This window comes from Gobius niger (genome assembly GCF_951799975.1).
Source record: "Gobius niger genome assembly, chromosome: 9".
NCBI lineage: Eukaryota > Metazoa > Chordata > Actinopteri > Gobiiformes > Gobiidae > Gobius > Gobius niger.
In genome coordinates this window covers 34,932,832-34,958,903 of record NC_136860.1, presented here as the reverse complement: position 1 = coordinate 34,958,903, position 26,072 = coordinate 34,932,832, and the positions used below count along the sequence as shown (strand labels likewise).

Sequence of the window (26,072 nt, the reverse complement as noted above, 5' to 3'; positions counted from 1 at the left end):
TATTTGAAGAGTTTCGTGGCGCTAGGCTAATGCAAGGCAAGCGCATGTCTATGGTATCAGCTAGCCTGCATTAAAAACAGTGTGACCCACTCCACAGAGCACCTGAGGAGAGCACTGACCTGCATCACATGAATGATCGCATTCTGAGGGACTATTTTCTAGCAGATCACTCCGCCGCTGTGTAGCTTATACAACCACGAAGCTGATGCTGCTCGAATATAAGGTGTTTTAAATGCAAAATGGTTAAAATTACTCTATGGACACAGACATTTATATGCACTGCAAAAAGTAATTAACTAGATCAGTATAAACATCTCAATTTGAGCATAATAATCCAAATTTTAGTTGTTTTGACTAGATAAGAAGTTCTCTCCTAGATTATTTCACTTGTTCTGAGATGTTTCTGACTCGTTTCAATACATTTCGTCCTTATTTCAGGTCATTTTCTTTGCCAATGGGGAAAGAAAATGGGTCTTGTCTCATTGGCAATTTTACTTTCTTATTTCAAGTGAGATTTACCCTAGAACTGGTCTGAAATGTCCTCAAACAAGCAAAGCAAACTTGGTCCGATCAGAAAAAGTGTCTAAATGAGTGAAAACCGACAAAAACAAGAAACATTTCCTCAATTCAAGTCATTTAAGCCAATGCTTGATATTTCCTTTTTTGCAGTGTGGTTAGTCTGGTGTTATCAGTGATTTGCCTCAGGTGCTCTGTGGAGCGACTGTTTTTAATGCAGGCTAGCTGATACCATAGACATGCACTAGCCTAGCGCCACGAAACTTCAAATACAAGAACTGCTTGAATTACAACAAAAAATATCTCCAGAAATCAGCAACACTCTGGATAAAATGAGCCTCTATGTCAAAAATCCTGAAATATCTTTTAAAGTAATGATCTGCACATTGGCAGCCAGGTCTCCATAAAACTGTCCCTGAGCAGCTCTGGCTATAGAATTCACTCTTCACTTTGGAGTTTGGCTGCACAATGCGTTACCAAATTATCAGAACGTTCGGTGTCACAGGATCCCATATCGCAAACCTAAAAATGTGCAAACGTAGTCATGCTTTTCCTCAGCTGGTTGCCATATACCCTCGTTTTCACACACAAACAACAACTTGCTCATTTTTATTCCTCATTTCTGAAAGCCTTGCTACCGGAAGGCGGTGTGCGAGATGGAAAAACTTATTTAAAACCGTCCCTCCTCGCTGGTTGGAGGAGTAAGAGAGGAATACTTGTGTGGGACTTATCATTGCCCTGGAGTGCTTCTCAATACAGTAACAAAAAGCAGCGCCGGTTGCCAGGCATTTGAGACGTCTCTCCCCAAGGAAACCAAGACGGGTATGAAGAGAGAGAGAGAGGGGTGGGGGAGGAGGAGGAGCTGGCTGTTACAGGGCTTTGGAAGAGTTTTTGATACACATCGCTTTGTTTGTGGAAAAACGAGGGGGGGGTTAAGCGTAACTGTGCCGTTTGCCTTCGGTCGTCATCCTGCCATCGAGAGGAGGAGCGGAGTTCATTAGCCGCCCCGTCTTTCCGCCACTCAGACTGAAGATGGCGCTGTGGATGTGCTTAGCTGGAGGAAGGTGTGGAGGGGGATGAAACGGGTTGGAATCAAAGGAGCAGGCTTTTGAATAAAACATGAACTGAACTAGAACTAATCCTGTAATCATGTTTGTAGAGTTTTAAAACTACGGGGTTGAAAGACTCTATGGAGACACAACTGGTTCGTTTGTTGGATTTTGTTTCTACGCAGAGGAGACGATACCTGAATGATTTGCGATTATTTATGAGTTTCAAATCGCTAAATGTGGTCCAAACTCTTGCCTAACGCATTTGTAATGTGCCGTAGTTCTTCTCAACTTTCTGGGAGCAATTGGCTTGTTGCACGGTGTGGCTATGCTAGTTCCTCTGACCTGAAGGTGTGAGCGCCAGTACTTCCTGTCTGTTTTCTTTTCCTGGAATCATATTTTCTAAAGATTATGTTGTGGGCGGTGAGTTCCCGGTAGACGATCATTTACTGTGTTCAAATCATGATGTAACGAGTTCAGAGGAGACGCCTGTGATCATGAAGGATTGATGGTTTGTTTTGAAGCTAAAGGCTAACATGCTATAAAAAAAAATATACATAAAAAGGCACTATTTCAAATTGTGTAATGCATTAACCGCTTAACTCCCGCCTGAACCGAGCACATTTTCTCCAGTTTGGCTTTAGCCCAGTCCAAAAGCTTCTGGGAAAAAGGTGAGAAAACAGCGACAAAACTGAGACGAAAACAATGATGGAAATGTGACAAAAAAGTGACGAAAAATTGATGAAAAAGTGGCAAAAATGTGACAAAAAAATTACAAAAATTTGATTACAAAATGACGAAAAAAATGACCAAAATGTGACAAAAATGTGATACAAATTTGACCCAAAAAATGACAAAAAATTGGACAAAAAAATGACAAAAATGTGACTAAATGTGACAAACATTTGATAAAAAATTTACAAAAAAAAAAAAAAAAAGTGACGACAAAGTTACAAAAATGAGTTGAATACCCGAAAAAAAAAAATCTGATGAAGTGAGGAAAAAGATCCTCTCGGTTCAGGCGAGTTTAAATTAGCCTCTAGCTTCAAGACAAAGGAACTCACTGGTCTGAGCTAATCTTAATGGAAATTAATACAAACAGGAAGTACTAGCGCCCACAGCTTCAGTTCAGAGGAACTAGCGTAGCCACATTGTGCAACAAGCCAATTCCAGCCACAACCAGCTGCTAGTTCATGATTGATAAAAAGGCATTTACGATATACTGAAGGTCGAACCGGATATTATTCCACGACTAGAAAATCATTTGGTATAGAGGCTTTTAAACTTCCACTTAGGGTGACAATCTACGGTTATCTCATGGTTTTGCTCGTCTTATATGTAAACCTTTTTCCTCTTGTATTTTCATCTCACTGTAGTATGAACTTAATCATGTATGGAGTGAAAAAATCATGGCTAAAGTTGACTTTGAGTGTCTGGAAAAGCCCTAGATAAAACTAATGAAATACTAATATGGTATGTTGTGTAAATTCTTAATTATTTTATGATTGGCGACGGGACTTTTTTCAGATTAATGTCAATTTTATTGTTTTGTTTTGTTTATTTGAGCAGCAGGTGTTATATTCTTTGAAACCCCCGCCTTCACCAAGCACATTGTCTCCAGTTCAGTTTTACCCAAATCTAAAGACTTCTCGACCCGACTTTACAGCCTCTAAGGCAGTGTAGCGCCTCGTTTGAAAGCTAAGACCTAGAAAACTGTCAAGGTTTTTTGTCGCTATTTTAAGCATTTCCATAACTTTTTGTTGCTCTTTCATGGCTTTCTTTTTGATTTTTTTTATCACCTTTCCATCACTCTTTAGTCGTGTTTTTGTCTTTTTTTTGGCTGTATTATTGTTGCTTTTCCTCCACATTTTTGTCACATTTTGGAAGTGTTTTTTTCAGATTAATGTCAATTTTGTTGTTTAGTTTTGTTTATTTGAGCAGCAGATACATACAGGTACTGGGGCGACAGTGGCACAGATGGTAGAGCGGGTCGTCTCATGATCGGAAGGTCAGGGGTTCGAATCCCACCTCCTGAAAGTGCACATTGTCGTTGTGTCCTTGGGCAAGACACTTCACCCACATTGCCCCCAGTGTCTGCGTACATCGGTGTATGAATGAGAGCATGAATGGGTGAGTGGATCCTTGCTGTAAAGTGCTTTGAGTGCCTAATGTAGGTGGAAAAGCGCTATATAAGTTGAGACCATTTACCATTTACTGTATACATATAATTTACAGAAATTGTTCAAAACATGAGAAGTATTAGTGCTGCTCAAAGGGAGTTGTCGACTTACACAACTTAAACTACTGCTCACGGCATCATTATCTAATGTATATTTAGGCTTTTACCATGAGACCTGCAATTCCAATCTGTGGAATTGCCTTCGTCGCAAATTAAATCAGTAGTTTTGTGTATGTTAAATCTGCCTTGTTAAAGCCACAGCTCGTAGAATTTTACCCAATAAATAAAATTGAAATACTGCTTTTTTTATCATTGATAAATACCTCATACATGTACAAACAAACATGTGTGTTTGCTGTGAGCGACTCACCTCTCCAAAGACATGTGTGTCTCCAGCTCGTCTCCATGGAGATGTGATTTAAGTCGGCAGAGGTTAGGTCCTCATCCAAATCCATTCTTTGATGACCCACTACAGAAAGAGCACTTTCTGTTTTGAGCTGGTCATTAGGAGCATGTTTTTTTTTTTTGTACTGATGGCAACAGTATAGTCCAAAATGTTACGCAGTGTGCCTTTAAAGCAGTACTAAGTGACTTCTTTAATCTTTTCCGTCGTCCCTCTGGGGGTAATACAAGTGTTAATGGGATGATTGGGGGGTCTTTCATCTCCCCCTGGTGTCTCTGGCCTGAAAACCTCAATTGCAACACAATACACACTAAGGCTGTATCCGAATGTCCACACTAGTCCCTAACCCCTCATTCACTACATAGGCCCGCACTATATAGGCACTGATTCTTTTGGTGATTCGGACACAAGACACTACTTTATCCGCGCTGCGTGACGTCACGTGCAGATTTTATTTATTTATTTATTTTTAATGAATTTATTTTTTGTTACAAACGTTTATTTTATGAAACAGAACGACTGTTTTGGCACTTTTACAGGCGATTTATTTGTCATTTAAATAAAAATTAAAACTATTATCACAAAAAAAGGCAGAAAAAAAATATCACCCCAGCGTGAGCTGAGAGACGCCGAAAGTCGGTCAGAGCCCGGTGTCCGAACACCAGCAGATTGAGTGACTACATCTGATAAAAGTTCAATAAACTCCGGGAATAAAGTATTAATAAAGTAATAAAGTAGTAATAAAGTATCTGTGATAAAGACCAAACTCAGAGACAGTGGAATATTTATGGATTAATACGAGACAGATACTTTTTATTTCACATGGATTTTACATGAATGGCTTGGATTATTCGAGAAGAAGCTGTCGGTCATTTAACAGCTCAAGCTAAAGGTTAGCAGCTAACGTTAGCAGGAAGCTATCGGTCATTTAACAGCTCAAGCTAAAGGTTAGCAGCTAACGTTAGCATCTTTTCACCGTAACCGTTTATATTTAGGTCGTTTATTCATGACAAACACAAACACACGACTGAAACAGCTGATTTATTCAGTCGTGTTTAGTTCAAAGACCTGTCTCTGTCAGGCTCTTCTCCCACTCTCGCAATGCATTGTGGTCTATATTGACCCGTTTAGTGACCATCGATGCTCACTACTTTTTGAGATGCATTGTGGGAAATTTCGAGTGCACTACCTTTTTTTCTCTCTGGACATTCGGACACCCCTACAACATGTGACCACTATATAGTCACTATATAGGGAATAGTGTGGACATTCGGATACAGCCTAATCACAGAAGAAGAAGAAGCAGCTAACAGGCTAACGCAAAGCTAACTGTGGGCTAGCGCCACTTTAAACAGTATTTACAGCCGAGTTTGAGTGAAAAAAAATCAACCCATTGTGTAATTGGATGTACGATATCCCTCTGTCCCTTTGTCTTTTCTGTCAGTGTAGTATTTACTCTCACGGACAATCAATGAGTAAAAACCGTAACATGCTACGACACCTGCAGTGGAGCTCATGGCCTCTAGGGGCCTCTAGGTTACTTAGTACTGCTTTAAGGACTACAGATGGTCATCAGCATGGTGCTCAATCTGGTGCAGCCACCTTTTTAATGCAACTGCAAACAGTCTTTCAAATAAATCAAATAAAGAAATAAAAATATGGGGCTAAATAAATGAATCACACTTTACTTCAGCGGCACAGACATTTTTTTTTTCTTCAGTTTCCTTTTTCCCGCAGACGTTACTTAGAGACGGCGAGAAGCCAAAAACAATTTTACCGTCAAACTTGTTTATTCACAGAGTTAAGCCGACATAAACTTGTTTAAAAAGATCTTTCTCCAAAATAAATCAGTCTGCTATTGTCTTTGAAGTGTTTGAAATGATTGCACAGGCCTCACATCTCACCCAAAATAAGTTAAAATGTAGAAAAAAACAAAGAAGCATCTAAAATACACCTAAACAAATGATAAATGTGATTAGTGATGATGATTCTGAATCGTGTTGTTGAAGAACAGGTCGCTGCGTCTCTGTATCCCCCCCCCTTTGCTCTATTATTGTGCCATAATCCTCCTCCTGCTACTTTCACAGTCGGGAGTCATAACCTCCCTTTTCCCAACTCGCCAAAATCCACTCACCAAATGATCTCCCGCCCCGGCAGGTTCCCAGGGGCCGGGCGTTCAGATAAACGCGCCTCGCTCCAGTTTCATTCTAACGGCGCGGACTGCTGATGTCATTAAATATAGTAGAGACTGACAGCGCTAAGCCACATCCTGAGGTAATGCACTCTGCCATTGTGCCTGATAAAAGCCAAGCGGCGCGGAGCGGAGCGCTGCAGATTTAAGATCACGCACGAAGTCAATCTGAGTGAGAGAACATAAGTGGCCTCTGCGGCGACATCAGTCTCATTATGTAGAAAACCTGTCTGTAAACCTTTGTTTTTAAACTTGGGGTGCTCAAGCGCTTAGCAGGGGGTTCTTTGAAACACTTTAACCTCTTCACCCCCGCCTTCACCAAGCGCATTGTCTCCAGTTCAGTTTTACCCAAATCTAAAGACTTCTCGACCGGACTTTACAGCCTCTAAGCCAGTGCAACGCCTCGTTTGAAAGCTAAGACCGAGAAAACTGTCAAGGTTTTTTGTCGCTATTTTAAGCATTTTCGTAGCTTTTTGTTGCTCTTTCATGGCTTTCTTTTTGATTTTTTTTTAACACCTTTCCATCACTCTTTAGTCGTGTTTTTGTCATTTTTTTGGCTGTATTATTGTTGCTTTTCCTCCACATTTTTGTCACTCCTTTGGGTGTGTTTTTAATCACATTTTGGAAGTGTTTTTTTTCAGATTAATGTCAATTTTATTGTTTAGTTTTGTTTATTTGAGCAGCAGATGCATACAGGTGTTGTATACATATAATTTACAGACATTTTTCAAAACATAAGAAGCATTAGTGCTGCTCAAAGGGAGTAGGAAGAAGTTAATAACTTCTGAGGCCCTACCCCTCCTTTCAGTCGACTTACACAACTTAAACTACTGCACACGGCATCATTATCTAATGTATATTTAGGCTTTTACCATGAGACCTGCAATTCCAATCTGTGGAATTGCCTTGGTAGCAAATTAAATCAGTAGTTTTGTGTATGTTAAATCTGCCTTGTTAAAGCCACAGCGCGTAGAATTTTACCCAATAAATAAAATAGAATAAATAAAATAAAATTGCGGCGACATCAGTCTTATGTAGAAAACCTGCTCAGTCTGTAACGTAGACCTTTGTTTTTAAACTTGGGGTGCTCAAGCAGGGGGTTCTTTGAAACACTTTAACCTCTTCACCCCCGCCTTCACCAAGCGCATTGTCTCCAGTTCAGTTTAACCCAAATCTAAAGACTTCTCGACCGGACTTTACAGCCTCTAAGCCAGTGCAGCGCTTCGTTTGAAAGCTAAGACCGAGAAAACTGTCAAGGTTTTTTGTCGCTATTTTAAGCATCTTCGTAGCTTTTTGTTGCTCTTTCATGGCTTTCTTTTTGATTTATTTTTTTTAACACCTTTCCATCACTCTTTAGTCGTGTTTTTTTGGGCTGTATTGTTGCTTTTCCTCCACATTTTTGTCACTCTTTGCACTGGAAAAAGTGAATATCAAGCATTGAATTGAGGAAATGCATCTTGTTTTGAGCGGTTTTCTCTCATTTAGACACTTTTCCTGATCGGACCGAGTTTGCTTTGCTTGTTTGAGGACATTTCAGACCAGTTCTAGGGTAAATCTCGCTTGAAATAAGAAAGTAAAATTGCCAATGAGAAAAGACCAATTTTCTTTCCCCATTGGCAAAGAAAATGACCTGAAATAAGGACGAAATGTATCGAAACGAGTCAGAAACATCTCAGAACAAGTGAAATAATCCAGGACAAATGCCCAACAACTTCTTAACTCGTCACAACAACAAACATTTGGATTATTATGCTCAAATTGAGATGTTTATACTGATCTAGTTAAATATTTTTTGCAGTGTGAGCGTGTTTGTATCACATTTTGGAAGTGTTTAGGGCCGCAACTAATGATTATTTTGTAATCGATTAATCTATTGATTATTATTACGATTAATCGAGTAATCGCTTGGCTGTGAATGGGTATTTCTTCTATTTTTTTTTAATCACATACAGCTCAAGTGGCGCTGCTTGAAGATGTGTTGATGGAGTAAACGAAAGGGAAATGTTTGTTGGAGGCTCTATTCATGAAATTTACAATGAACAAAATGTACACAGACCTGAACTATATAAACAAAGTAGGATTTCATCCAAAATACTACATTTTTATGTAATTTTTGCTCCATTTGAGTCTGTGTGAACCAGAAAACGATTAATCGATTATTAAAATAGTTGTCGACTATTTCAATAATCGATTAGTCGTTTCAGCCCTAGAAGTGTTTTTGTTGTGTCCTTGTCCTTTGCAATCACTTTTTTTGTTGTGTTTTCGTCACTCTTAGGTCGTGTGTTTTTGTCGCTCTTTTTTAAAATTTGGGCGATGCCAAACTGGAGAAAATGTGCTTGGTTCATGTGGGGGAATAATGTTTGGAATAAAACTGACCTGCATCACATAAATGATCGCATCTTGAGGGACTATTTTCTAGCAGATCACTCCGCCGCTGTGTAGCTTATACAACCACGAAGCTGATGCTGCTCAAATATAAGGTATTTTAAATGCAAAATGGTTAAAATTACTATATGGACACAGACATGTATATGGTTAGTCTGGTGTTATAAGTGATTTGCCTCAGGTGCTCTGTGGAGCGGGTCACACTGTGTTTAATGCAGGCTAGCTGATACCATAGAAATGTGCTAGCCTTGCATTAGGGCTGCTCGATTATTGAAAAAATAATAATCACGATTATTTTTGTCATAATTGAAATCACGATTATTCAAACGATTATTTGTTGCCTTTAAAAAAATCCATCAAAAAAGTGACAAAAATCCATCAAAAAAGGGACAAAAATCCAGCAAAAAAGTGACAAAAATCCAGCAAAAAAGTGACAAAAATCCAGCAAAAAAAGGACAAAAATCCATCAAAAAAAGACAAAAATTCAGTAGAAAAAAGAGAAAAATCCAGCAAAAAAAGACAAAAATCCAGCAAAAAAATGACAAAAATCCATCAAAAAATGACAAAAATCCAGCAAAAAAAAGACAAAAATTCAGCAGAAAAGTGACAAAAATCCATTAAAAAAAATGACAAAAATCCATCAAAAAAAGACAAAAATTCAGCAGAAAAAAGACAAAAATACAGCAGAAAAAAGACAAAAATCCATCAAAAAAGTGACAAAAATCCCCCAAAAAATAATTAAAAAAAAAAATAGAAAAAAAAAAATTATAATCATTTTTTTGCGATTATGCTAATTTTGTAATCGTTTACTGTTGTAATCGAAATCGGAATCGAATTTCAATTAATTGCACAGCCCTACCTTGCATTAGCCTAGCGCCTCGAAACTCTTCAAACATAAGAACTGCATGAATTACAAAAAAAACATCTCCAGAAATCAGCTCTGGATGACTAGGAAATGAGGCCCTATGTCAAAAATCCTGAACTATCCCTTTAATGAAAGCTCTCTCTCACAATAAAATGCTGGTTGTAGAGGTAAGTAATGTGTAGATTTACTAAACTTGAGATAAAAAGGTGATGTGTGCCGATTCAGCAAGGTAATTTCAGGTGGCCACTTTCTTTGGGAATCATACTGCAGTCACACCTAAGTACCTGCTTCAAAGAACAACAGCTACAATGTCAAGCATCGAGCACTGAGACCAGATCTGTAATCCATCCAAATCATCATTCAGTTCCTGTGCACATTTTCGACACGTTCAGGAGGAGAGAAGACCGGAATATCAAGCACAAATCAAGAATCACATCAGAATTTCAGATCTCAGAATCTTCAGGGTCGGCGTGTCTTTTCTTTTTTTTTTTACGCTCAGAACATCCCTTGAAGTTTATTTAACCGTGTGCAGTTCGCAGAGAACATTATCACGAGTAAACGATCGCTAATTGCCCGCACTTAAGTCGCGTTTAGAAAAGTATTAATCTCGCCGCCCCGACTGTCACGGTGCTGAACGGGAGCAGATCAACACATTTGTTATAATAATAAGCCGCGCACTGCAGGTTGTAATGTTGTTTTGCATAATTTTACTGCTATTTATTGTCTTCCCCAGTGAGACGAGCTCGTTCTTACTCCCACTCACTTAAAATAGAGATGCTAATTTGTCCACAAGCGCTGCGTTGACTATAGTTCTCTAAACCTTTGGGAGTTGTCTGTAGGTTTTTTGGGACGGGTTTTCACGAGGGCTGATGTTTGTAGCCACTTTTTATTCAGTATTTTGAGATGTTTCTAAAAGGTTTGGACAAATGTTGAGTGGGTGAATTTTGGACTCGACAGTTACTTAAAGAGGGAGTATTCTGCTTTTTTCAGTCACATAGCACCAGTCTATATCACACTACAATGATGACAAACCTTCTGTTGGTCTGTAAATGCAGTAAATTAGAATAACTGCCTTGTATAAAATGTCTCTCAAAATGGCTGAATGTCTTGAAATAGGCCTCTGTCTCTTTAACCTCTTACCACCCGCCTAAAACGAATGCATGCTGCCCTCTTTGGCTATAGGCCTGTGTTACACCTCATTTGAAAGCTAAAACCCACAAAACTGATCTTTTTCCTCACGTTGTTGTGTTGTGTTACCTTTTTTTATTTATTTTTTTATTTTTCAATTTTTGTCACTTGTTGGTTGAATTTTTGTCAATTTTTTGTCACTTTTTTGTTAAATATTTGTCACTTGTTGGTTGAGTTTTTGTCACTTTTTTGAGTTTTTGTCATTTTTTTGTTAAATTTTTGTCACTTTTTTGTTACATTTGTGTCACTTGTTGGTTGAGTTTTGTCACTTTTTTGAGTTTTTGTCACTTTTTTGAGTTTTTGTCATTTTTTGTTACATTTTTGTCACTTTTTTGTTACATTTTTGTCACTTTTTTGTTACATTTTTGTCACTTGGTTGAATTTTTGTCATTTTTTTGTCACTTTTTGTTAAATATTTGTCACTTTTTTGAGTTTTTGTCATTTTTTGTTACATTTTTGTCACTTTTTTGTTACATTTTTGTCACTTGTTGGTTGAGTTTTTGTCACTTTTTTGAGTTTTTGTCATTTTTTGTTACATTTTTGTCACTTGTTGGTTGAGTTTTTGTCACTTTTTTGAGTTTTTGTCACTTTTTTGTTAAATTTTGTCACTTTTTTGTTAAATTTTTGTCACTTTTTTTTTACATTTTTGTCACTTTTTTGAGTTTTTGTCATTTTTGTTAAATTTTTGTCACTTGTTGGTTGAGTTTTTGTCACTTTTTTGAGTTTTTGTCATTTTTTTGTTAAATTTTTGTCACTTTTTTGGTAAATTTTTGTCACTTGTTGGTTGAATATTTGTCACTTATTGGTTGAGTTTGTGTGGACTTTTTGTCACATTTTTGCTGCGTTTACATCCTTGTTTTCTTCTCATTTTTTTGTGGCTGTTTAGGTGCTTTTTCCCCAAGAAGCTTTTTGATTAGGGTAGGAGAAAATGGGATCCGTTCAGGCGGGAGTTAAGAGGTTAAGAGGTTCCTAGGAGGACTCAGGCAAACCTATCCCTAAAATGGCCGCCATCAGAGTTTTTACAGATTACTCAAAAATACGTGAATGTGCCAAGGCAACACTTCAGGCATGTTTTTAATGAGGGAGTGACAGAATAACATGATGGAAAGCTTGAAAAAGTCCATTTTGCATAATACCCCCCCTTTAACACATGGCAATACTTGATGACAAAAGGAAATGTAATGAACTGCAGCATTTCAGTATCTGCTTTGCTGCTTCCCCCGCCCTCCTTGTCCCTGTGAAGTGGAAGGTTGCGAAGGTCAGGGTGGTTAAGGTGCGCCTTTTCCCTCCCGTTCATTTTGACCCATCAGTCAACGCTGCTGAGGAAGCGGGCGACCGCAGAGCAGCGATGATTTATGCTCCAGAGCGAGGTCAGGGAGTTTTGAGTGAGTTTTTGAGATTTTTCAGTACGGTGCCGCAGGGCGAGAGTTGTCAAGAAGAGCAGTGGTTTTTAACTGGTGTAGCTTCCGGGACGTTTCAAGAGCCGGTGTTTTGCTTTTTGCAAGTATAATGTTCTCAAACAAATCTTTATCACTGCTGTATCTTACACTTTGTTGGTTAGAAATTACAGTATTGATCCAAAACAGCTAAAACAAAATATCAAGTAGTAATGTCCTCGTAAGCTCCTCCCACCACCCTCCTACTGCTCCCCTTCGCTGCGCAGCTGTCTCAACAAAGAGGAAAAGAACCATGTAGCTCACATGGCTGTAGTGAAGCGATGGCGAGTGTTTTTACTTTGTAGTAAAAGGATTAAGCTTAGCAAGAGGTCGAGAGGTAAGGAAAGCATTTCCTGGATACGTAGCACATCAGAAGGAGCTTTTTAAGAGCTGGAAAGATGATTGATTACGCAAAGTTGCGCAAGTGAGTCGAAATATAAAGGCTCTAAAGAGTAGATTTTTCATAAAACCCACCCTTTAAAGGAACAGGCCACTGTTTTTTCCATACTGAGATATATTCTTCACGGGGTGAAGTTAAAAGCGACCAAGCTCTTCCACGTTTCCCCTTTTTAAATACGGCTATGTGAGCGTTTAGATGATCCAAGTATAGTTACACAAAATTACATGTCGATTAAAGTGGATTATTATGCCTTACAATATAGTAGAAAATCGACACTATACGTTTAAGTGGTGACGTCACAGCTCTGGTTCGCAGATGTGCGAGAAACTACAAAAAACGTTTTGATATCACAATCAATATTTCTGAAACTCAACAGAGAGTTACTGAACAGACGTATTTATCAGGCCCATTAGCCTAAAATGCTAAACCTACTGCTGTAAAAGTAATATTTAACAAAATCAGTACATCTGGGTTAGCGGAGGAAAATGCTAGCGGTGCAGCAGCTATGCTAACACCCTGAAGTACCGACTTTAGTAAATATTACCTTTTCAGCAGTAGGTGCAGCATTGTCTAATGAGTCTGAGAAATAAGTAGGTTCAGTAACTTTCTGCTGAGTTTCAGAAATATTGATGGTTGTTTTTAAGAGTTTTTTATGTTCTTTTATTTTTTTATTTTTTTATTGCAAGAAGTGCATATTTTACAAATGTGCAGAGGGGGCACAATACATTTAAAGAAAAGGAAAAACAAACAAAAAAGAGACAAAACAACACACATGAGGTATGACATAGGACAATAGACTAGTTTGAGCTACAATTCGTACCATTACTGCCGCCGTCACTACAAACACCACAACTACTACCACCACCACCACCACCATCCGTACCACCAACGCCACTGCCGCACCACCATCACCACCACTACCACCATCCGCACCAGCATCACCACCACCACTACTAAAATCAAAGATTTGAGTTTAGAGCAGAGTGAATTCATAGAACAGAACAGATAACAAATAAAGAGAAGAGAAAAAATAAATAAATATATATATATTTTTTTAAATTTTTCTCGCATAGTAGCCGGTCTGCTCGGACCCGGAAGCGGAAGTCGTGACACTTAACAAACGTATACTTAGATCGTTGAAAACGTGGAAGAGCTTGGTCGCTTCTAACTTCTCCCCGTTTCACCCCATAGAGGAGAGGCTAAACGCTAGCAACATCTTTGGTCTTTTTGCGTGACTGCCTGAGCGCACGCACAAAGACCAGACAGGTACACATCAACTCATCTATGGGAAAAGCAGTGGCCTGTTCCTTTAATGGCTCATGGGAGGTCATTACCAAACACCAAACAAAAAAATAGCCTTTTACTGTATTCAACTTGTTCCCTTTGAGTTACTGATGCACTCGTGGTAACCCTGTGTTCCTCTTTAATGTGACAACAAAGGTCCAAAAACAAAGCTACTAGTTCCATATCAGTGATGTTCCAAAGACACACTGTTTCGTTCGGTTTCCTCTTCCTGCCCGGGTTCAGAGCGAGTCCGGGGCAGGACCTTTCCTTCTGTGTGGGCCTCCTCACAGTTTCCCAACATTATTAATAGGACTGAAGCACTTTCTGTTCCCTGCCGCTCGGTGACCCATCGCTCTTAATAAGGATGTCCCGGTGGCTCTGGGTAATGGATGACTGAAGCGCAGTTTAAAGCTCCCTTTGGGGACGGCGTCGAGCGAGGCTATTTTAACATAAGGTTGGACAAGTAATCACTTTCCATTTGGACGCCCCACTTTTTAGGTTTTGCAATTATCACATTTAATTGATGATCCTGTCAGTTCAGTGTCGGCAACGTCGACGGCCAGAAGCAGCTCAAGGTTTAGAGTTTTGGGGAATAAAATGGAAGTGTTTGTGTTTCTTAACCCCTTAACTCCCACCTGAACCGAGCACATTTTCTCCAGTTTGGCTTTACCCCAATTCAAAAGCTTCTGGGAAAAAGGTGTGAAAATGGCGACAGAACTGAGATGAAAGCAATGATGAAGATGTGACAAAAAAGTGACGAAAACGTTGACAAAAAAGTGACCAAAAAATGACAAAAAACAAAAAATTGACCAAAAAAGACAAAAAAAGACGAAAACTTTGACAAAAAAGTGACGAAAAAATGACAAAAAACAAAAAATTGACCCAAAAAAGACAAAAAAAGGGACAAATGTGACAAAAATGTGACAAAAAATTACAAAAAAGACCAAAAATTGACCAAAAAAAGAAAAAAAATGTGACAAAAAAATTACACAAAATTACAAAAAAAAAATGACAAAAAAGACAAAAAATGGACCAAAAAAAGACAAAAAAATTACAAAAAATGTGACAAAAATTAACAAAAAATGACCAAAAAATTGACCCAAAAAAGACAAATAATTGACCCCAAAAAGTGTGACAAAAAATTACAAAACAAATTACAAAAAAAAATTACAAAAAAAGACAAAAAATGTGACAAAAAATTACTAAAAATTACAAAAAATGGACAAAAAAGACAAAAAAAATGTGACAAATGTGACAAAAAATGACAAAAAAGACAAAAAAATGTGACAAATGTGACAAAAAATGACAAAAAAGACAAAAAATTGACAAAAAAAGACACAAAAAAAAGACAAAAAAAATTACAAAAAATGTGACAAAAAATGTAACAAATGTGACAAAAAATTACCAAAAAGTGAGTTGAGAAAAATGAGTTGAATACCCTAAAAAAAAGATGGAAAAAAATCTGATGACGGGAGGAAAAAGATCCATTTAGATGAGCTTTGTAGATCTTAGCTTGAGGCGTTACACTGGCCTACAGGATTTAGGTAAAGCTGAAGTGGAGAAAATGCTCTCGGTTCAGGCGGGAGTTAAGAGGTTAGGTGGAAATCATTATTGGAAGTGATGCCAGTGTTTTTACTTTGGTATCGTGTGTTCCTAAACTTGAGTCGCTTTGTGTCTTTGCAGGGAAGGAACCCCTTTTTCCTCGAGCCCGCCATCATCCTCGCCATCACCGACGGCAACAAGCTGACCAGCACCGGAGGAGTGCAAGACGAGGTTAGACTTTACATTTGAATTTGAATCCAGTCTTACATAATGAGTTTTCTAATCTGTGGCGTCTCCTCCACAGCTGCACCTGCCCCTCACCACCCCCCTGCCCGGCTCCGAGCTGACGAAGGAGCCGTTCCGTTGGGACCAGCGGCTGTTCGCTCTGGTGCTCAGGATCCCAGGGGTTTCGTCTGTGGAGCCCGAGCCTTTGGGAGGCGTCCCGTCAGACGATTCACCCATCACTCCCATGTGTGAGGTCACCGGAGGTAAGCGGGCACAAACAAACAAACAAGCGGCTGGTGCTGTTTGGTTTATTGTCGCATGGCTGGTTACTTTATTTATAATCAGGGATATTTATTGATAGTGTTGAATGCCTGGATGCATTTTCCTTTGGGTAAAAGTCATTCTGTAATAACTTTACGCTGAAACTATGCATTAAAAAGTAGGGCTGGGACAAAATATCGGATCACGATACTTTCAGGCCCACCTTAACGTACCCATAGGCAGTGATGTACCTGAACATGATCTGAACACAGTGTTACTGCCTGATGAACGCGTTCATTCTGGTGTCTGTGAACGCCGTTCTCGTTCTATTTACGTTCGTTCCATATGGTGCCAGATTTCTTACATCTGTGATTTAAGACCGCGGATCAGTGAATATAATTATAAAACCCTGCTGCGCCGTCAGAGTTTCCCAGCGGTTCTAAACTCTGGCGGGTCCACGGTGTAGCTCGCGCTCGCCCCGCTCCGGCCCGACTGTGTCCAGTTCTGTGGGGGTGAGCTCTGCTGTTTATGGCCCTGGCACAGGCCCTGGCACACCGGTAACCAGCGGGTCCACAGGGTGCCCGCAGCAGCCACAGAGTGAGGTTATGAAGTTAGTTTCCCTTGTGTAACGTCTGTGGCTCCAAACTCCTCTGCTCCGCGGTGCCACTCATTTACATAAAGCCACAATGTGGAGTTTTTTAACTACAAATTAGCTCCTAAAACAATCTGATTCACATGATTAATTTACCAAATTAACACAAATGCAATTGAATATTTGTAGCTTAATTTTCCACTAAAAATTTACCAATTAAACTTAAAAAAATAAATAATAATAAAATAAAATATGATTAGCAAAGATTTCCAAAATCCACTCATAAAACAGTGACAGGCTGACATGAAAGAGCTTTAACACTAAGTGAGGCCATAATATGTTTGACTCATGGCTGAAGTCAACTTTCTCCAGCTCTCCCAAGGTTGGCAAAAATGCATCTCATTATGCATCTGATTGGTGCTTTATGAGCGGGGAAATATACGTCTCACCTTTTTCACTCCTGATCCGTTTTCATGCCTCAATAATAAAAAAATAAAAAAAAAAGAACTATGAACTAGTTCATTTTGGAACTATGAACGAACTATTAACTATAAAAAATTATGAACTATGAACAAACTAGATCATTTTTACGCTGTTTAACCTGAAGCTAGCTAGCTCAACCAGCTCAACTGTTTATGGATACAGCTGCGGTGGAGTCGCTCACACCTGGGCCCCCCCAACTGAAAAAGGAAGCTCCTCCGTCTCTCAAATGAGAAGTTTTTCCTCCGATCGTCCGTGAGCTCAGAGCTGCTCCTCGTGTTTGTTTACAGTAGAGCTTCCTCGTCTTTCACCTGTTAAATCTCCGATGGCGCTGAGGTCACGCCCATCGGAGATTTATTATTGCGCGTCTCTGATTGGTTGAATTAATGATATACAGTGACGTTATTATACCACATCAGAGCCATTGGTTAGATCGCGTGGGCGCTGTTCCTGCCGCCCCGAGCACAAAACTACACATTTATGACGCTGTTACAGCGGTTACAGAACAAGATGAACCAGGCAGACAAAAGGACACCTCCTTCACCTCCGCTCCCCCTCCCTCAGTGTAAAAAACACCTGTACATAAGAAAGTTATGATTTTGCTAAACTTAAAACTTTTTCTTTTATTTGCAAAATTGAAAGGCGGGGCGGCGCCCACCGCCCATAATGGACCAGCCGCCACTGCTTGTTGGCACCCACCAGCCAATCAGAATCAAGTATTCACCCAGACCATGGTATAAAGCCTTTAAAACCATCACACGACCCGTCCTGTGGGTTCTGCCACTCTGATGATCATTCGCAGATCAGAATAAGCATGCCGTCAGCTCCAACCTCAAGATGCTGAGGAACACAGTCCACACACAAAGATGTTTAGTTATTTTAAGTTATGAAACCGGGTGCACAAAAAGCATGTCCACTGAAGCTTATAGTTATGCGAGGATATGGTTCTGTACACACTGACACTTTCTTTCATCTAACCCTATTAAAAATAAAAACTTTTACTTATAATCTACATCTGCATCATTATAGTCGTGTAAAACGTGAGGAGTGACAGTTCGTTTGTGCAGCGCTGCTCAGGCTATAACAGGCCGGGACAGGCTCAGGCACAGAGTATTTATAACAACAGATTAAAATACCCATTTGTTTCTCAACTTTGTCTGATGAATCACATCATCGAGAAGTCGCGGCCTGCACAAGTGGGCAAACGTTTACGAGAGAAAGTTTCCAATCCTATGTTACTGGTCGATTCATTGTGAAATATCAGCGATAGTAAAGTGATAGACAATAGACAAAAGGGTTATTCTGGGATGCAGGTAAAGTCACAAGACACTATTTATTGTGGAGTTCATGTATTTCCGGCCTCTGTGCGACGTGAGGATTAGCTTCGTCATCCAGAAGATTTGTCATTGGACCTCACTCTGCACATTCTGTTTTAATTTTCATATTTCAGAAATGTATTTATACAGTGTGTATAGGAGACCAAGTATCTTAAAGAGGGGGTATTCTGCTTTTGTCAGTCACATAGCACCAGTCTATATCACACTACAATGATGACAAACCTTCTGTTGGTCTGTAAATGCAGTAAATTAGAATAACTGCCTTGTATAAAATGTCTCTCTCAAAATGGCTGTAGTGAATGTCTTGAAATAGGGCTCTGTCTCTTTAAGAACCTCTTAACTCCCGCCTGAACCGAGCACATTTTCTCCAGTTTAGCTTTACCCAATTCCTGTAGGCCAGTGTAACGCCTCATTTGAAAGCTAAGATCTACAAAACTCATCTAAATGGATCTTTTTCCTCACGTCATCAGATTTTCTTTGCATCATTTTTTTGGGGGGGTTTCAACTAATTTTTGTAATTTTTTTGTGAAATAGTAAATTTTTTGTCAATTTTTTGTCATATTTTTAACATTTTTTTGTCATTTTTTTGTCTTTTTTTGTCAAATCTTAGACAAAAAATTGACAAAGTTTTCTCTAAGTTTTCTCACTTTATTGTCACATCTTCATCATTGTTTTCGTCTCAGTTCTGTCGCTATTTTCTCACCTTTTTTCCAGAAGCTTTTGGATTGGGGTAAAGCCAAACTGGAGAAAATGTGCTCGGTTCTGGTGGGAGTTAGGGGGTTAAGAACCTCTGAGCCTTTAGACACGCCCCCTCCACACGCTGTCTGTGGCATCAGTGGGGAGGGGGTTCTGCTGAGGAGCAGTGGTCGGTTACTCGGCTGGTGACGAAAGCTCGGAGGCGTCTCCAGGAGGTGGGGGCGTTCCTAGGAGGACTCAGGCAAACCTATCCCTAAAATGGCCGCCATCAGAGTTTTTACAGATTACTCAGAAATACGTGAATGTGCCAAGGCAACACTTCAGCCATGTTTTTAATGAGGGAGTGACAGAATAACATGATGGAAAGCTTGAAAAAGTCCATTTTGCATAAAACCCCCCCCTTTAATAAATCCTTCCCGTAGTCCCTGTGGGGGTAATACAAGTGTTGATGTGATGATTGGAGGGTCTTTCATCTCCCCCTTGTGTCTCTGTCCAGAAAACCTCAATTGCAACTTGTCTGCCACTGGACCGGAGTCACAAATACACACTAATGGAACCCCGAAGAAGAAGCTAACAGGCTAATGGGTAAAGCTAACTGCGGGCTAGCGCCACTAAACAGTATTTACAGCCAAATTTGTGTGAAAAAAATTATCTCCATTGTGTAATTGGATGAACAATATCTCTCTCTCCCTTCGCCTTTTCTGTCAGTGTAGGATTTACTCTCACGGACAATTAATAGGTTAAAAAATCGCAACTTGCTACGACATCTGCAGTTGCGCTTCTGGCCTCTAGGGGTTTGAGTTACTTAGTGCTGCTTTAACTATACGCAATTGCAGTCCTAATCGATTTGAACAAAACTTATGCAAACGTTCAGCATGTTTGTAGGAGCCGCACAGCCATCGTGTCACATGGCTGGTTGCCTATAACTACATTAGGATAAAAACTCACGTACATGTACACGTATATACTGTAGCTGTGTAACTGACACAGAATACTCAGGAACGACAGTGGTGCCGATGGTAGAGCGGGTCGTCACATGATCGGAAGGTCAGGGGTTCAAATCCCAGCTCCTGCGGGTTCAGACTGTCGTTGCGTCCTTTGACCTTTCACCCAGTGCCTGTGTGTGAGTGAGTGGGTGGTGGTGGTCGGAGGGACCGTTGGCGCAGATGTGAGCAGCCTCACCTCTGTCAGTCTGCCCCAGGGGAAACTGTGGCTACAAATGAAGCTTACCACCATCAGCATGGAGTGAATGAAGCGTGAAGCGCTTTGGGTGTGACTCGTGTCGTATGAAAAGCGCTAAACAAATAAGATTCCCTTCCCTCCCTATTGTTGATCTGATGTAAATGTAAAAGTGATGTCAAACTGCAACATCATGAAATGCAAATGTAATTTACATGAACAAGCGGTCGGCACTTCGGTCTACTCCCTTTGAGCTTCCATAAACTCTATGATTGTGACATTTTTGATTGTGATTTTTTGCTCAAATAAACTAAACTAAGACGAGCTCTCTCACAGCCCTTTTCCACCGAGCTGGTGCCGGTGCTGGTTCTGGGCCAGTTCCAGTTTCAGAACCGGTTCTTTTGTTTTCCACTGAAAAAACGCTGGCTCTTGTTTCCAAAATCTGGTGCCGGTCGGGAACCAGTTAAAAGCTGGACCAAGAAACGAGCACCAGTGATGTCAGCGGCTGGGGGCGTGGCTCTCTCCTCCAACAAACAATCAATATTAGTTAGTTTGTGCTTAGAACTTCCTGGAGAAACAGTCTCTGTGGAGGAAACTGTTGTTTTGCTTTATGCTCTTTTGCTAAAACAAGAGTCAGAAAGAAGAAATCAAAATGTTCACGGCTGCTGTGACAGGAACATAAACTTATTTTTCTGTATTTTATAACCAGAAGTGGCTGTAGTAAGATGTTACTATCCATTTTTGATGTTGACTTCCCAAAGCGTTGCTATGACAATAGGCACAGCTCTCATTTTGGTCGAAAACCAAGTCAGTCTGGAACCAACCCGGCACCAGAACCAGCTCTGAACCAACACCTTGGTGGAAAAGCCCTATGAATAAATCAGCCCCTCACACAGCGCCTCCTGCTGCCACAGTTCAACACTGGCCTGAGAAAAACCCAGTCGACCTCTGTTAGCCTATAGTTAAACATTTATTATATATACTAAATGTTCATAGAAATATATCTATTTGAGAGATAAAAAGAAAAGTACATCAAACAAAATTACTTAAAATATTGGCCTATTTATCGACTGTCGGCCGACCCCCTTCATTACGGTGTCAGGCCCTAATTGAAGGTTTGGTTAAATAGTTGAATCTGTTTTTTTTTAAGGCAAGGCAAGTTTATTTGTAGAGCACAATTCATACACAAGGCAATTCAAAGTGCTTCACAGTTGCATAAATATAAGAAAACAAATACAATCAATAAAAAACATCAACATAGAATTAATCAATTACAGTAAGAGGCAAGAGTGTAGATAAAATACTTTCAGTTATATGCATTTTTAAGTCTTGTTTTGACTCGCTCTGTCTTGAGCACTATTTCGCTCTGTCTTGAGCTCTATTTTTAATTCTTGTTGTGACTCGCTCTGTCTTGGGCACTATTTCGCTCTGTCTTGAGCACTATTTTTCTTGTTGGTTCACACAAAGTTACCTAACCTCTGTTTTTGTCGCTCCTTCTCCTCTGGACGTCAACATAAAATTAATCAATTACAGTAAAAGGCGAGAGTGTAGATAAAATACTTTCAGTCATATGCACGGGCAAACAGAACTGTTTTCAGCCTGGATTTGAACATTGTCAGAGTTGAGGCCTGTCTCACATCCTCGTGAAGACTGTTCCAGATTTTAGCTGCATGAAACTGAAGCGCAGCCTCACCGTGTTTATTATTGACTCTGGGAACCACCAGGAGGCCCCTCCCTGAGGTTCTCAGGGCCCGAGATGGTTCATACGGCTCTAACATGTCAGAGATGTACTTTGGTGCTAAACCATGAAATGACTTGTAACAAGCAGAGCTGTTTTAAAGTCTATTCTCTGAGTGACAGGAAGCCAGTGCAGAGACCGGAGCACTGGACTAATATGGTCGTATTTCCTGGTTCCTGTCAGGACTCGAGCAGCAGCGTTCTGGATGTTCTGTAGCTCTGATAGCTCGTTTAGAGAGGCCAGTGAGTAGGCCGTTACAGTCGTCTAATCTGCTGGAGACAAACACATGGATAAGTCTCTCTAAGTCTGGTTTTGACACTATTCCTCTGATCTTAGCCATGTTTTTCAGATGGTAAAAAGCTGCTGATGTTATTGCTTTGATGTGGCTGTTTAAGTTTTTCACATCGGCCATGTCTCTCCAGGCCTCCTCTTGTATTTTTAGTTTGTTGAAAGTGAGTTTTTCGGCCCAGAGCAGCAGGCTGTTGTCTTTCATCTCCACGCGGCTCCTCTGACTGCGCCGCGAGGCTAAAGGCTAAAGGAGCCTCACTGTCCGACCATTCGAGATGCTCCTCCAGCACCAGAGCTGTGTTTATCCCGTCAGGAGTTCACCGGGTCGGGCTGCGCTGCCAAAATCAGCTGCTCGCCCTCCAGGTCGTAAAGATGGAGGGCGGACGGGTTTGTAAACAGTCCATCCGAGCGCGGACGCTTTACAGTGCGGGGGAGATGTTTTTAGATTTGTCAGAAAAAGGCCTGCTGAGATTCAGATTCTTTCACAGAGGAGTCCTGGCCAGAGAGGGATTGTGTAGCGCGAGTGGAAACCGGAGCTCTCAGAAGAAAACTACTGAGGCACAGGGAGGACACGCGAACAGGCCTGTCACAATAACAGAATCTGATGTTCCAAACGCTGAGGCAGGAAAACACGGTGATGAAAAAAGATCATTGAAGACACTTTAACGCCACAGGGACTAACTCTAAAGCTTAAATATGACAGTAGAGATTTTTCGAAAAGTACTTTGGGTCAAAAGCATGTGTTACAGTAGAAAAAATAAGGGGAAAATGCAAAGTATTGAGGCCAGAACTGTATGGTTTATCTGTCATTCATAAGTCGATGTAGGAATTATGGTGTTTTCTGAACCCGGAGAGCCTCAGACAGAAAGAAAAGCAGCAAAGCGTTATTGTCGTGCATGAATATAGGTTTTGGCGCTCACACCCTGGCAGGAGGTGTGAGCGTGTGAGGCCACCGTTCTTCCACACTGAGATCTGTTCTTACCTGAGCTCTCTCTCTCTCTATCTATCTATCTCTATCTCTATATATCTCTCTATATCTCTATCTATCTATCTCTATCTATCTCTATCTCTCTATATCTATCTCTATCTATCTCTCTCTATCTCTCTATCTCTCTATATCTATCTATCTCTATCTATCTCTATCTATCTCTATCTCTCTCTATCTATCTATCTCTCTATCTCTCTATCTCTCTATATCTATCTATATCTATCTATCTCTATCTATCTCTATCTCTCTATCTCTTATCTATCTATCTATCTCTATCTCTATCTCTTATCTATCTCTATCTATCTCTATCTATCTCTCTATCTCTCTCTCTATCTCTCTATCTCTCTATATCTATCTATCTATCTCTATCTCTCTATCTCTCTATCTCTATCTCTACTCTCTCTATCTCTACTCTCTCTATCTCTACTCTCTCTATCTCCCTATCTCTCTATCTCTCTCTATCTCTATCTCTCTCTCTCTCTCTATCTCTAGTTTCACACCGCGTCTTGTCTTGGATGAGCTCTTACGAGTTGTATCACTGCCTTGCTCGCTAACTTTCCTGACCCGGGCGCTAACAACAACACGGGGAGGAAAACCACGATGCAAACGCAGTTAAAGGCTAATAATATCTGGGCATAAAACGGCGTCAGAATGGCCAAAACTGCGCTAGCCGCGAGTTAGCATCGTTAGCATCGTTAGCCTGTATGTTGTAAACACTGCAGACGCTGCAGCTCTAACAACATTAAGCTCTGGTTAAATCCAGCTCAGACTCTGGTTTAGAGAGCGCAGTCTGTAATAAAGTCAGCTCTATGTGGATTATTGTGTTTACACTAAACAATTCTACAGTTTGTTGCTTCTTCTCTCCTCAGCGCTGGCCACACGTCAAATGATATCGGTTTCTGGTATCGGGACCTCATGAATGAGTACAATGTGGTATCATCCCTAGTTGAATTTGTTGCTTCATTAAGTCTTTACTTCTTACCCCTCGCCTAAACTGAGCACATTTTCTCTAGTTGGGCTTTACCCAAATCTAAAAGCTTCTCAACTGGAGAGCAACAGTGTAACGCCTCATTTGAAAGCGAAGACCGACTGAAGTGACTGTGACCTTTTTATCACATCGTCGCTGCGTTTTTGTCACATCTTTGAAGCGTTTTTGTCACATTGCGTTTTCGTCGCTATTTTGATGCTTTTTTAAGATGTAAGATTTGGACAAAGCCAAACAAGAGAAATTGTGCTCAGTTCAGGTGGGGGTTAAGAGGTTAAATGAACTGTTTCAAAATGAAGATACTTTTCCAGCAGGCCTTAAAGCAGTACTAAGTAACTTATTTACCTTAATAAACCCTCCCCGTAGTCCCTGTGTGGGTGATACAAGTGTTTATGGGATGATTGGAGGGTCTTTCATCGCCCCCTGGTGTCTCTGGCCAGAAAACCATGTTTGCAACTTGACTGCCACCGGTCCGGAGAAAGCAATACACACTAATGGAATCACGAAGAAGAAGCTAACAGGCTAGCGGGCAAAGCTAACTGCGGGCTAGCGTCACTTTAAACAATATTTACAGCCGAGTTTGAGTGAAAAGAAATATTTCCATTGTATAATTGGATGCACAGTAACCCTCTCTGCCTTCGCCTTTCCTGTCAGCGTAGTATTCACTCTCCAAGACAATTAATAAGTTAAAAAATCGTAACTTGCTACGACACCTGCAGTTGCGCTTATGGCCTCTAGGGGGAAGAGTTACTTAGTACTGCTTTAAAATAGCAATTGATGACATTGCTCGATCTTTTGTGCTTTAAATTCTTTGAAATGCCTATAAGTGTTTGAAACATATTCAACTGCGCATTTGGCTTAAAATTTTCACCCTTTTGGCACATTTCTTCCTCAAAAGTTTCCCAATTTTTCGAATTTACTTTGAAATATCAACATTTTACTTCATTCCTCTGCCTAACACAATGTTTCCAAGTCTTTAAGAATTACAGATGCAGAGATTTGTTGCGTCTGTGGCACCAACACTGTCGTATTTGTCCATTAAAACCCTTGAATTTGACCGAGAGCCATTCGTTAATATCATCGTTCTAATCTGGACCACGTGGGAAGCGGCGCTGGCGCATCAGCAGCGTCTCCGTCGGCCTGAGCCGTGTGTGGACAGAGACAGGCCCGGCCCTTTGTGCCTCTGCCGGTTCCTGCTGATGACACAAAGCTGTGATGTTTTGAAAGGAGTGAATGGGTCCATCCCGAGGTCATCAGAGGTGACGGCCAGAGTCTGCAGCGCGTTTTATTACTGACACTAATTATGGAATGTGCCTTTGTCCTTTTACCTCCTGAAACAGTCAGAAGTGGGTGTTGAAATTAAGTTTTTTTTCTCCAAATGTTCAAAGCAAATCCGTTTCATTTGTGTGTGTGAAAAGTTTATTCCTCTGATCAGCAAGTTTTTGATTTAGCCAGTGTTGTTTTTGGCCCTTTTAGTTTTAGTCTTTTGGACGAAAATGCTTTTAGGTTTAGTCACATTTTAGTCATTTCAAAATGTGTTCGTTTTAGTCACGTTTTAGCCAGACGAAAATTAAAAAGGTTTTTGTCAAGTTTTCGTCTGTTTCATTATAAGAAGTTATAATAAATTTTGATAAGTCTTGGAAATTGGGATAAATAATAGCTTCTATTGGCTTTTGACAAACAGATGACACCACGATAGGCTCTGGCAGAAGTGGCCGACTGTGAACAGGACTTTTCCCAAAAGCGTCCGCTCTCCTCGTCCTCTGATCATCGCGTCGAGATTTTTTTTTTTTTTTACCAACAGCGCTGTCTGCACATACGGAGCTACATCAACGTGCTTTCTGCGTTCAGACGCCACAGTGTTG

At 40.3% G+C, this 26,072-nt stretch overlaps 1 protein-coding gene across 2 annotated transcripts in view; it reads left to right on the top strand.

Annotated features, from left to right (window-relative positions):
* Positions 1-26,072, top strand: part of ints6 (integrator complex subunit 6) — a 57,794-nt gene that overhangs the window by 8,831 nt on the left and 22,891 nt on the right. For both annotated transcript variants that reach the window (XM_079563396.1, XM_079563397.1), the window contains exons 4-5: positions 15,580-15,669; positions 15,743-15,926. In XM_079563396.1, coding sequence (XP_079419522.1) covers positions 15,580-15,669; positions 15,743-15,926 — 274 coding nt within the window. The remainder of the gene's footprint in view (positions 1-15,579; positions 15,670-15,742; positions 15,927-26,072) is intronic.